The sequence below is a fragment of the Sus scrofa genome, chromosome 15 (assembly GCF_054392235.1).
Source record: "Sus scrofa isolate SSC_HxYL_T2T_F1_AM1 chromosome 15, Sscrofa_HxYL_maternal_Yorkshire_Landrace_v2.0, whole genome shotgun sequence".
Lineage (NCBI taxonomy): Eukaryota > Metazoa > Chordata > Mammalia > Artiodactyla > Suidae > Sus > Sus scrofa.
The window spans coordinates 86,220,939-86,233,156 of NC_139397.1; the positions used below are offsets into that span (position 1 = coordinate 86,220,939).

Below are 12,218 nucleotides of genomic sequence, written 5' to 3' on the forward strand. Positions count from 1 at the left end.
TGTATGCTTGAATAACCAGGGACTCATGGACAGTATTAATCAAATCCTGAAAAAAGTTATATGACTTGATCTTGTGCACAAGGGGGTCCTCCCCTCCTTAGTAAATTACCTCTTTTTGAATGTGTACAGTGGGTTTGTGGTCACTAATCTTTTCACTCATATCAGTGGGTCCTATTTTTGGAGACCCAAGTTACAGACTAATTAGTGGTCCATAACTATTTCTTTGCAGTAGTATTTCCAACCACTGTATAAATCTATTGGCCACAACTTTCCGAACCCAAAACTGGGATTTTTTGTGTGTCTTTTTTTTTTTTTCTTTTTTCTTTTTTAATTATTTTTTTTCCCACTGTACAGCAAGGGGATCAAGTTATCCTTACATGTGTACATTTCCCCCCCACCCTTTCTTCTGTTGCAATGAGTATCTAGACATAGCTCTCAATACTACTCAGCAGGATCTCCTTGTAAATCTATTCTAAATTGTGTCTGATAAGCCCAAGCTCCCGATCCCTCCCACTCCTTCTTTTTCTATCTTTTTGTCTTTTCCAGGGCCACGCCCACAACATATAGAGGTTCCTAGGCTAGGGGTCTAGGAGCTGTAGCCGCCAGCCTGCACCAAAGCCACAGCAACATTGAATCTGAGCCACATCTGCGACCTACACCACAGCTCACTGCAACGCCAGATCCTTAACCCACTGAGCAAGGCCAGGGATTGAACCCACAACCTCATGGTTCCTAATCAGATTTGTTAACCACTGAGCCACTGCAGGAACTCCCAAAACTGGTATTTTTGATCTAGGAGTAGGCATATGGTTTTTCTAAATTGACAAGTTATCTAATGTGCAAAAATTAGTACATATGCACAGAAATAAAATCATATTTAAATATGTAAGAGTCATCTTTGGTTTCAGAAATAAAATTATGATAAATTATCAGTGTCTTAGAAAACTCAGGTTATATGAATAAAATATTTAGCATTTCAAAACTTTTTTCTTTTTCCTTGTATAGTGATCTAGATAAGTAAGGTTTCTCATTTGGACTTGAACTTAAAATAGAGATTTTATGCAACAGTGTTTTCAGTACTTTTGCAATGACTAAAAAGTGTTAGTAGTATTATTATATATTGGCCAGGTATTTATTTCATTCACCTTTTTTTCCAGGATAGTTTATCATAAACTAGGAAGAATACCTACTAGCAAAAAATGAGGTATAAGAACAGTTTTGGAAATTTTATAGTTTAGAGCAATAAAAACAAAATAATTTTTTATTTTTAAAAGTTTTATTGAAGTATAGTGGATTTACAATGTTGTGATAATTTCTGCTGTACAACGAAGTGATTCAGTTATACATGTACACACATAAAGATTCTTTTCCCACATAGATGATCACAGAACATTGGATAAAGTTCTCTGTGCTATACAGCAGGTTGGCCAATCATTCCATAAGTCACCGTGTATATATGCCGATCCCTAACCCCTAGTGCATCCCTTTTGGTAACCATAAGTTTGTTTTAATTGTTTTCAAAGTCTGTGCATCTGTTTCTGTTCTGCAAATAAGTTCATTTGTATCCTTTCTTTTAGATTCCAAGTATAAGTGATAACATCTGATGTTTGTCTTTCACTGTCTGCCTAACTTCACTTAGTATGATGGTCTCTAGGTCCATCCATGTTACTGCAAATAGAAACAATGGAATATTTTGATCACCTATTTTCCAATTGTGTTTTAGGTTCTGAACCTCTTCCTGGCCTTACTCTTGAGTTCATTCAGTTCTGACAATCTTGCCGCCACTGACGACGATAATGAAATGAATAATCTCCAGATTGCCGTGGGAAGGATGCAGAAAGGAATCGATTATGTTAAAAGAAAATTACGTGAATTTATTCAGAAAGCCTTTGTTAGAAAGCAGAAAGCTTTAGATGAAATTAAACCTCTTGAAGATCTAAATAACAAAAAAGACAGCTGTATTTCCAACCATACGACCATAGAAATAGGCAAAGACCTCAATTATCTGAAAGATGGAAATGGAACTACCAGTGGCATAGGCAGCAGTGTAGAAAAGTATGTCGTGGATGAAAGTGATTACATGTCATTTATAAACAATCCCAGCCTCACAGTGACTGTACCAATTGCTGTTGGAGAATCTGACTTTGAAAATTTAAACACTGAAGAATTCAGCAGCGAGTCAGATATGGAGGAGAGCAAAGAGGTAGGAATTTCTACATAAGAAGATATTATGGTATTATGGATGCTTTAAACTATCAGACTTTTTAAAATTATGTTTTCTTTCTATAAGAAAACAGAAAATATCTATTGATACAATTTCTATGGCAAAACTGGTGATAGAGAAATTGACAATAGAGCAAAATACAGCTAGACAAATGATGAATTTTTTTCAAATATTCACCATTTTGAGTTATTGATAATATTAGTATTCATATTAGTATGAATTTTTTAAGGATTTAAAAATAATTTTTGAATTATGAAAATGCCTCAGTTTATCCACTTTCTTCCTTATAACTCTCCCAATAGTAATCTTTTTGTATGTACTAGAAAAATACTTGGTGAGAGGTCAGTTCAAATTCTCACTTTGCTGCATTCTTGACTCTTATGGAATACTTTATAAAATGTGATCTTATTTAGTTTGAACAGGCATATTTATTCATGGAAAATATGATTGGGACTTTGGCTTGATATTTACATATAAGTCATGTTTTCTGAAGTAGTAATTTTTTAAAGGAAGTGAAGGTAGTGATGAGAAATCAGGCTGAAAATGTTTTTAACTCCATTGAGCCCAGTGCATGCTGTCTAAACAATTATAAAATTTAAAATTCTGAATATACCAACTATAGTAACAGTCTTGATAGTTTAAAGAATTCTTGATAGTTTAAAGAATTCTTTGATTTACTAGAAGAGTATAAACCTAGAGTGTGTTTTTGGTTTAAAGTTAATAGGCATAGAATCGGGGTAAAGAGAAGAAGGAATGTAAACCCTTAGTGTTTGTTTAACTACACAAAAATGAAAACAGAATTGCCAGCAATGAAAGCTTGCATAAACAAATAAAAAGAACAACAAAGATTCATTCTTTCTTATCATTTGAATTGATTGACAGAGAACAGAAAATCCTCTATCACTATTCTTATCCTTAGAAAGATGATTTGGGGGAAGTTTGAGACTCTAAAGGATACAATTTAAGTGGTGAAACAAAATTCCCAAAATTAGGGATCAGTTGATAAAATTATGAGCAAAAATATGCTTTTAAGAAGGGAACTTTATATATTTCAGTCAGTATTCCTATATTTATTCCATAAAATATGCTGTTTCCATTTGTTCTTATTTGTAAGACAGGTAATATTACTAATTCAGTGATTAGGTAGAAGTAGATGTTAAACATGAAATTAGGGAAAGTTTAAATGTAAGTACTAAAATTAATAAGTAACAAGGCCATAGTTTCTGTTTCTAGTTTCACAAAATAACAGATGAGATTCAAGGGGAAAATTTTAAAACCTTATAACTTGAAGCAAAGAATTGCTGTGATTAGGTGAACCCTATCATTATTTTAAAACTAATATCTTAAGATCTAGTTAGTAAAATTTTGGATAAGCACACATGATTGGACTATGCTGACAAAGTAGGGCCTAATTTCTGGTATTGTACATTACTAGAAACTGAAGTCAGCATTTATAAAATTCATTTGGGTCATTAGATTTTAATATATATTTCCCTTATTATTCCTTTTGTTTCTTCTCATTATTTTGGCATTACACCTAATAGTAAGTATCTCCCTTAGAGTAAGGAAAACCAATTTTTATTTTTATGTATGTTTAATTTTAGGGTGTCTTATTAGTTACAGATGAATTATGGAGAATCAAATGTGAAGCCAAAAGTCTATTTAAACTTCAGTTAAGTTTGAGTTTCTTTTGAGGTATAGTTAACTTGACATCCAGTCTTCTTTATTTTCAGCAATGTTAAAGCTTCACCTCAAGGCATTATGTTTGACATTAGAGAAATGTCTAGTAAGATGGGGCTTATAGTAAGAAAAATCCAAACTCTTCTCAGTTTCTCTTATTACCATTAATTTCTTCATTTGTTTTCAGTTTGAGTTAAGTACTCCAAAAGAATATGCAAAGTCAGTACTTTGGAATTGGAGGCAGAGAACTGTTCTACCAGTTGAAAGTAGACAGAATTATTTTATTACTTTAGCTGTGGAGTTCTTTCAATACTTTCCCATCATAGAGATTGTTACTTGTGTGTTAAAATACATTATTTGGTGAAATTTTCAATGATGGCTTTATATCAAACTTCCTAAATACAAACTCACAAACAAATAAAGGATTAGAGCAATAGTCTAGGAAGGAACTTTGTGCAGGTTTTAATCTTTTGATATTTTACCTGGTAACTCTCCACTAGGAAAACAAAAGAGAATTGAAACAATTATTCAAGAATACCAAGTATTTGCACCTTTTAGTATTCTGCCTTCAATTTAGTTTTGTCCGGTCATTTTCTTAACTATTAGGAATGGATTGTGCTGTTAAATATCACATGTAGCATATTAATAATTGGAATGAGGCTTATCAATATTCTTCCCTAAATGATTTGAAAAAATTAAAGGAAAAAAAATGGAGCACCTTTTAATTTGGGGGATGCCTAATGAATTCCTTTTTATAGGGCAGACTAACCAAGTGGACCCAGAAGTTGTTCAGGTGTTTGAACTAAGTGCTCTTCTATTTTATCTTTGCCAAATTTGTGTGATTCTTTGACAGTCTTCTGTAGATTCTCTAGAGTATATCATTTTAAATTCATATCATGTTTATATGTTTTAACTCATTTTATTATATATAATGTAATTCTTTTTATGCTTTGTGATTGAAAATGATTGACTTTTCTTATAGAGTTTTAATAATGTTGAAGCCATGCTTGAATGATCATTTTTCAAAGTGAAATTTACTAGTTCATTATGGTGACCTTCACTGCTTACCGTTCTTACTTCTCACAGGGATAAAACCAAGCTGGAGCCATCAAGAATGCAGCTCTGGTGTTTTTTAACCAGCCAGAGACTCGTGCCACCACTTTTGCCCAGGTTACCTAAGCAAGTTGTACATATATAAATATAATTAGTTTCTAAATGAATTTTGACTGGCCTGCATGTTACTCAGCTACATTCCTTGCCCATCCATTGGCAGTAAAATAAAAACATGCACAGCTGCTCTTATGCTGAGTCATAAAGCATGGTCAGGCAAGTTTGGCAACTCTAACTTTTTTTTTAAAAGGAGTTATCTGCTAATTTTCTTACACAGATTTTTTAATAGAATTACATTCAGTGAAAAATAAAAGTGCATGACCTTTAAGGATTATTTAATTTCCATTTAGCATTACAGAGTTTTGAATGTGCTAAGGGTCTAAAGGAGAAATATAAGGTACTCTTTGAAAAACCTTTACAGAAAGCTTTTTCTCCCTTGCCCTTTTCTTAAATAAAACCCAAATGAATGTACTTTGTTGGTAATTTTTGGTTCAGTGTCATATTAAATTTTTCTGAAAGGCAATCTGTAAATTAAAGCAATCCCTTATTCATGTGCAAACTTCCTAGAGGATGTTTTAGTGTGATAATAATGTGAATGAATTGGAATGTTATGTTTTGGCTGCTAGCATCATGGGTTTAATTTTTACCTCTTTCATCTCAGAGAAAATGGCATTGCTCTATTTAACACTTAATCAAAAGTACTTTGCATTTAGAATACAATTCTCTTAGAGATTCTGTTGATATTTACTCCTAAAACTTCTGAGACCGAAAGAAAAGGAAATAAATGTCTTTTGTACACAAAAAAAAAGAGAAAGAAAGACAGTGTTATAGGTAGTATGTTCATTCTGAAAAAAAGATCTGGAATCCACTTTCTTCATTGTGTTGCTCCTCTGTACTTTGTATTTTTGTTTCTCCTTTATTTCATCCAGACCTGCTGGGAAACTTTCTCTTGGAGAATATTATTTAAATATATTATGCACAGCAGACTCATATAGGAAGAGAATCAGTGTGAGCTCTTGCTCCTTTCATGTTTATTAATTAATGGGACCTCCCAGTCATGCAACTAAGGCAGTGAGTGTAATACCTTTCTATGGGTTCCATTTGGAGGACCTTTCATTCCCTCATGTTGAAATCAGTTTTGTAAAAAAAATTAACCAACCCAATTTATTTTTTTTCAAAATATGCTAATTAAATACTTGGTCACTTAAATGCAGTTTCCTTTCCTTCTGCCATTACAACTACAAAACAACCCTCACATAATCATATTTGGCTCTTTGGAGGGAGCAATAATCATATCATTTTTGGAGCATTCTTTGTACTTTGGGATAAAATATTCAGTCACTAGCACTCTACGTTCATGAAAGATAATGCCTTACATATTGGAGAAATGATACCTTATACAATGAGACTCAAGATGTAAAATTGCTCACAGCAAAACACAAATACACATATATACAGGGACCAGAGAGTTATTTTTTTTCCTATTATATGTTAATTCTTCAGAAAAGTATGAGATATGATGTCATAGGATAAAGGCCTGTTTTTTTCCAGTTTCTTAGAAGTAGGGTTAGTTTCCTTACTATCTGAGTCCTGTTTTCCAAGTACCTGTGTAGAGAGGTGTATGAGACAAAGTAACTAACAAGTATGTCATCAACCAGTATTTAGAAGATTTAGCTGGAGTAACTGTGGTGGAACACAAACTAAGAAAGAACTGATTTAAATGACTTCGTATATTCTTACTCTCACATTATTACAGTTTTCCATTTTCTTGAATCTGTCTCTGATCAGAAAACATTGTCTGCTTCCTAAAAGAGTAGTATACTGAAATCCAAAACAAGGAGTAGGAAGGGAGGGAAAGATGTATAGGGAAGGTTTGGGTAAGCAGTGGTGGAATGGGTTCAATAGAAACCCATCTGTGATTTTATGCCGAAGAATGTGAAGTCCTCAAGGGAAAGTTTTCCAAGGGAATAGTAAGTAAGGGAGGAAAAAGTTGAAATATATTTAATGTAAGAACTAAAATGGCCAAACATGTATGTCTTGGGGACACTGGTAATCTGCTGAGGGGTAGGTCAGCATGGCAGAAGACATTACTTTTACCATCCCAAGAAAGATATTTAAGACCCTGCTATTTATGTATTACAGAATTTCATAATGTATCTGTTATAAAGACAAAAGTGATTATATGGATAATGTAGTAAAATGATTTTACCTTCCTTACTAAGAAGAGCAATTCCTTTCTAGTATTAATATGTCACATTGGCCTTAGGCCTATCCCAAAGTAAGCATAACCGTCACCTTTATTGTCTAAATGTTACTTTTTTTTCATATAAAATGACCCAGAGTTCCTTAAATGTAGATTAGAATTAAGATCCATATGGAACATTGCCATTCTTGGAAACCAAATAGTTAGATATGGAAGACTTGATTTAGTCTATACTTGAATTATCTCTTTTTTTTAAAAAAAAAATTTTTCAATTTCTTTTATTCACTAAGATTAGAATATACTCTTTTTCCAAATTATATACACTATTTACTAATTACATTTTCTTAAAAATATATCAAGTTCATAATAAGAAAAAAAGTGTGCCTATGAAAAACTTAATTGGAAGTGGCATTTTTTCTCCCTTTTTCTGTTGTGATTAATTATTTTCAAAAATACTTTTACTTTTTTTTTTTTTTTTTTTTGCCTTTTCTAGGGCCGCTCCCGTGGCATATGGAGGTTCCCAGGCTAGAGGTCTAATTGGAGCTGTAGCCGCCAGCCTACGCCACAGCCACAGCAACGTGGGATCCAAGCCATGTCTGCGACCTACACCACAGCTCACGGCAATGCCAGATCCTTAACCCACTAAGCAAGGCCAGGGATTGAACCTGCAACCTCATGGTTCCTAGTCAGATTCGTTAACCACTGCGCCACAACGGGAACTCCTACTTTTACTTTCTTAAAGAAGGACTATGAGTTTGGCATGTAAATGTTTAATAATAGTTTATCAATGATGTGGCAAGTGAAAGTTGAAAGTCGAGCATTTAAAAATATGAAGAGAAATATTGTCTTGATATTTATTTATTAGATCATTAAATAAAATATGATTCTTCCTTGCTTAACTCCTATGATAATAATTACAGCACTTAGAGGAATCCAGCAGATTTTCAATAGTAACAGGCTTGTAACATGAAGTTTTCACTAAAAAAATAAGTTCAGCCAATATTTTCACCTAAAAATAAATGATTGGCAATACTAGGCATAGCAAATAACAATTCGCTATTTCCGTTAGATCTCTTGACTATCCTGACATTGGGGAATATCCACATTTTCGTAAAGTTTGACTAAGGAAGGGCTGTTCTGACAATATCACTCAGTCTACTTCTCTTCCAACAAATAGGCATACATAATAAAAAGAGAATTTAAACATCTTAATTTTACCTAAGGGAAGAATAGAACTTGAAAATAAAGAACTGGTTCTATTTCTAGCTAGTAAATATACTGAGCTCTTTCTCATGTCATTTTGCAGTGAATGATGCTTAGATTGGAGCATTTACAGTCTTTGAAAAGTTTTCTTTTAAGTGTATGAGTACTAATACTTCCATATAATGATGTATATTTAACAGTTCTAATTGGTGAATTTGTATTGTAGTTAGGATTAATCATAATTATGACCTTTGGTGAAGCTGAAGAGTTTTATATTTTTAATTTTATTTATTTGGCTTTTATAGGTTCTTTATACATTTTAACTGTTTTAGTCAACATATTTTATAATATTATGAGATTTGCCTCATGTGATTTTAAGAAAGTATTAAACTGATGTTATCAAGAAAGGTTTTATAAATCAGAATTTCTTGCCTACATATCAGGATTATTGTTTAAAGTAAACTTTTGTTTATGAAGTATCCCAATGTATATTTAGCTATACTTTACATTAATATATCTAAGGATGTGAATCTAACAAACTAATTCTAAGTTCATGGTCATGAAACATGAGGATCAACAACATCCCAAGCACTATCTTGAACCTACAATGTTTAATTTAATTACATATCACATCTACTAAATGTTTTAAATGATAAAGATCGGCTTAACTTACGAATCATCAAAAAAATTCTTTAGAGAATCCTGGCAAAAATAGGGTACAGGAGACCTAGAGTCCAGATACTGATTCACTGTGACTTTTGACAAGACGATTAAAGCCATGTTTCTTTCTCTAACTAGACACTGGGTTGATTAATGTTGGGGGCTAATGTGCACCTCAGATTCTTTATTTGTAAACCAAGTAAAGGTATTCAAGTAATACATGTGACAGGTAGATCCTGTACTGTTCCATCTCAGGGGGAAGATGGGAAAGGATGAGACTGCCCCTCCTCAATGAAGACCACTTCACTGCTAGGACTGTAGGTCCTGTATGTAGAGTGTAAAGAAAAAAAGCATTGTCAAAATGAGTCAGTATTAGCTTTCCTGGCTCCGGAGTTCAAGTACAGTTTATTTCATAGTTTCGGCTTAGGTCTGATTAATTGGAAACCTGATCATCATTACTGGTCATCATTACTCAGACAATTTAGAATCTTAAAGGATTTGTGTTTCTCTGCATTTGCATGAGAATATTATGTGGATTCCTTTGAATGTGAAAGTATTAGATAGGAGGTATTAGAAATAGTGAAGGAATAAAAGTCCATGCATTGGTCATTCATTCACTTATTCACTGAACATCTATTAAACACAGCCATTGGTGATAGATCCTACAGATGCAAAGATGGCAAAAGCACGATCTTTGCTTCAAAAAATTAAGTCTGGTAAGATATATCTTCTAGAAACACAAAATACTTTTATGTTATACTTTTGAAAAAATAATAATCTAATCCTTAAATACATAAATATTTGACTTCAACTAAAAAAAATCTATTAATTCTATGTCAGTACTAGGGCACTGCCCTAATAAAAGGCATAATAGTTAATGTTACAGAGATCCTCTGGAAACTTTTGAACATTTTGAACCAAGATTCCCTGGAATATGTTGTCTGGTGACTTCTCCTGATCATTGTCAAGAACTAGCCTTCATTTTGTTGTGAAAAATATTCATTCATTTATTCATTTTTTTAGAGAATATTTATTGACCAGTAGCCACCCAGCACTGACTTAGGCTTTGATGCAGTCACCTGTGCTAGCCTGAGCATATGGAGTGCCCTGAATATGGATCCTCATTTACCCAAGGACATCCCCAAAAGTGTGATTCTTTTTCCTAAAAGGATTTTTTCTGTTTCTTCTTGTGGGCTGTTTGTGGTTAGATCAGACATAACCAAGTTTCACTTTTCTGATTACCTGTCATGTTACAACATCCTGTAAATGATAAGATTATTGTTTTCAAATTCCTAATATTGTAATGACTTTATGAGGATAAGATGGATGGGATTGATAGAATAATTTAGTCATTTCTTAGTCAATTACATGTTTATTAATACAGCTACATTGTCAAAGAAAGAATCTAACCAAATAACAAAAGTTAGGAAATTTTGAAAAGTCATATAATCTTTCATCTTAAAACAAGATATATTCAAATTTTAATAACAAAAATACTAGAATTGAGAATCTGTCTCCTATTGCAATATACTTGATGAGCAACAAAAGAAATCAACAACCTTCAAGCACCTTATAATATATAATCTCTGATTTAAGTACTTTGGTTGACTTTAAAAATAATTCTGAATTTAAAAATAATTCCAGTGGAGGAGATATATGTAACATTTATGCTTCTATCACTTATATTGTCAAATTACCTAAAAGCATTTTTAATCTTATGTATATTGTATATAAATATTTTTCTTTATCAGCACTATTATGCCAGGGAGATATTTTATACAAAGAAGTTATTTTCAGAAAATAAAGGGACTGTCTCCCTAGGGAAATCTATAAAGTCCTTAGCCCAAATAGAAGTAATATGTTTCTTGTACTGACTACAACATCCATTTTAGAGTAGGTTCAACGTACTTCAATGTGCATTTTATCATGTGCTTACCTCATCCCCTTTATAAAGTAGCTCCTATCAGCTCAGCTATTTCCTAATGTTATGCACTGATGGTAATAACATTGTAACAGGTCTGAGAATGCTGTGGCCCAAACTACTCTGATTCCATGTGGCACTCATACCTGGCCCTGTGTCATTTCTGCAGCATTTTAAGACCAGATTAAAAGACTGGATCCCTTCATTTATGCTGATCCCATGAACAACCTGACCTGGCTAAAGTTTGTTGCATTTCAAGATTTAAAACAACTTCTTTCTCTTATATTTTTCTTTTGATGGTATTTGATTTAACCTAAAGGAAAACAAAACAACAAAGATTCATTTCTGCCTATATTAATTGGAGAGGTAAGAGTGCCAGAGTAACAAGTAGTTTCCAAATGCACAATGAAACACGGGAGTGCATTGGCCAAAGAGAATGCAAAATATCAGCTCTTGCTATAAAGCTAACAATGTGCTGCTCTTTTCAGAATTAGAAAACTGTAGAATATATTTAATAAAAACCAGTGGTATATGTTTTCATGTCAATGAAAAGTGGATAAATTTAGATTGTTGCTGTTTATGTGCATTTGATCAAATCTTTTCTGCATTTGACATGAAAATACACTTATGCAGCTTTTGTTGGTTGGGTCACAATTTTAGAAGAAAATGAACTATACCATTCTCAAACTAATATACAAAAGCAAGATCACAGACCACCATCCAACTCTGGCAGTTTACATAAGCTCTCTGCATGATTTTGTTTCAGAATCTCTCTCTAAACAGAAGCTTAATAAATAAAATTATTTAAGTTGTTAGCACCATATTTTTAAAGGAAAAAAAATACTGTGGTGCTGTGTCTAATCTTGTGACCCCCCACCTCTACTAAAGCGGACTGGCATTATGTTTAAGATATTCTTAAATTACAGATCAAGGAAATGCATACAGAAGACTTAAGGGCACACCTTTGGAATTTTATATTATAGATTAAAGAAAATATTTTAAAAGCTTTTCTGTGGAATTGATTTTCAGAAGCTAAATGCAACTAGTTCATCTGAAGGCAGCACAGTTGATATAGGAGCTCCCGCTGAGGGAGAACAACCTGAGGTTGAACCTGAAGAATCTCTGGAGCCTGAAGCCTGTTTTACAGAAGGTGAGGAAACAATGCCTATGTGCTCCTTAGACTTTCTGATCTACCCCCTATTCTCTCCCTCCCCGGA

At 33.0% G+C, this 12,218-nt stretch overlaps 2 protein-coding genes across 18 annotated transcripts in view; one reads left to right on the forward strand and one right to left on the reverse strand.

Annotated features, from left to right (window-relative positions):
* TTC21B (tetratricopeptide repeat domain 21B) overlaps positions 1 to 12,218 on the reverse strand; it is an 875,896-nt gene that overhangs the window by 326,028 nt on the left and 537,650 nt on the right. The gene's annotated exons all lie outside the window — the stretch shown is intronic.
* SCN2A (sodium voltage-gated channel alpha subunit 2) overlaps positions 1 to 12,218 on the forward strand; it is a 134,448-nt gene that overhangs the window by 97,563 nt on the left and 24,667 nt on the right. For 13 of the 17 annotated variants that reach the window (XM_084999284.1, XM_084999282.1, XM_084999285.1 and 10 more), the window contains 2 exons: positions 1,724 to 2,203; positions 12,031 to 12,151. In XM_084999284.1, coding sequence (XP_084855410.1) covers positions 1,724 to 2,203; positions 12,031 to 12,151 — 601 coding nt within the window. Of the gene's footprint in view, positions 1 to 1,723; positions 2,204 to 4,990; positions 6,224 to 12,030; positions 12,152 to 12,218 lie in introns of those variants that run through there. The other 4 variants (XM_084999298.1, XM_084999296.1, XM_084999294.1 and 1 more) reach the window with 2 other exon arrangements.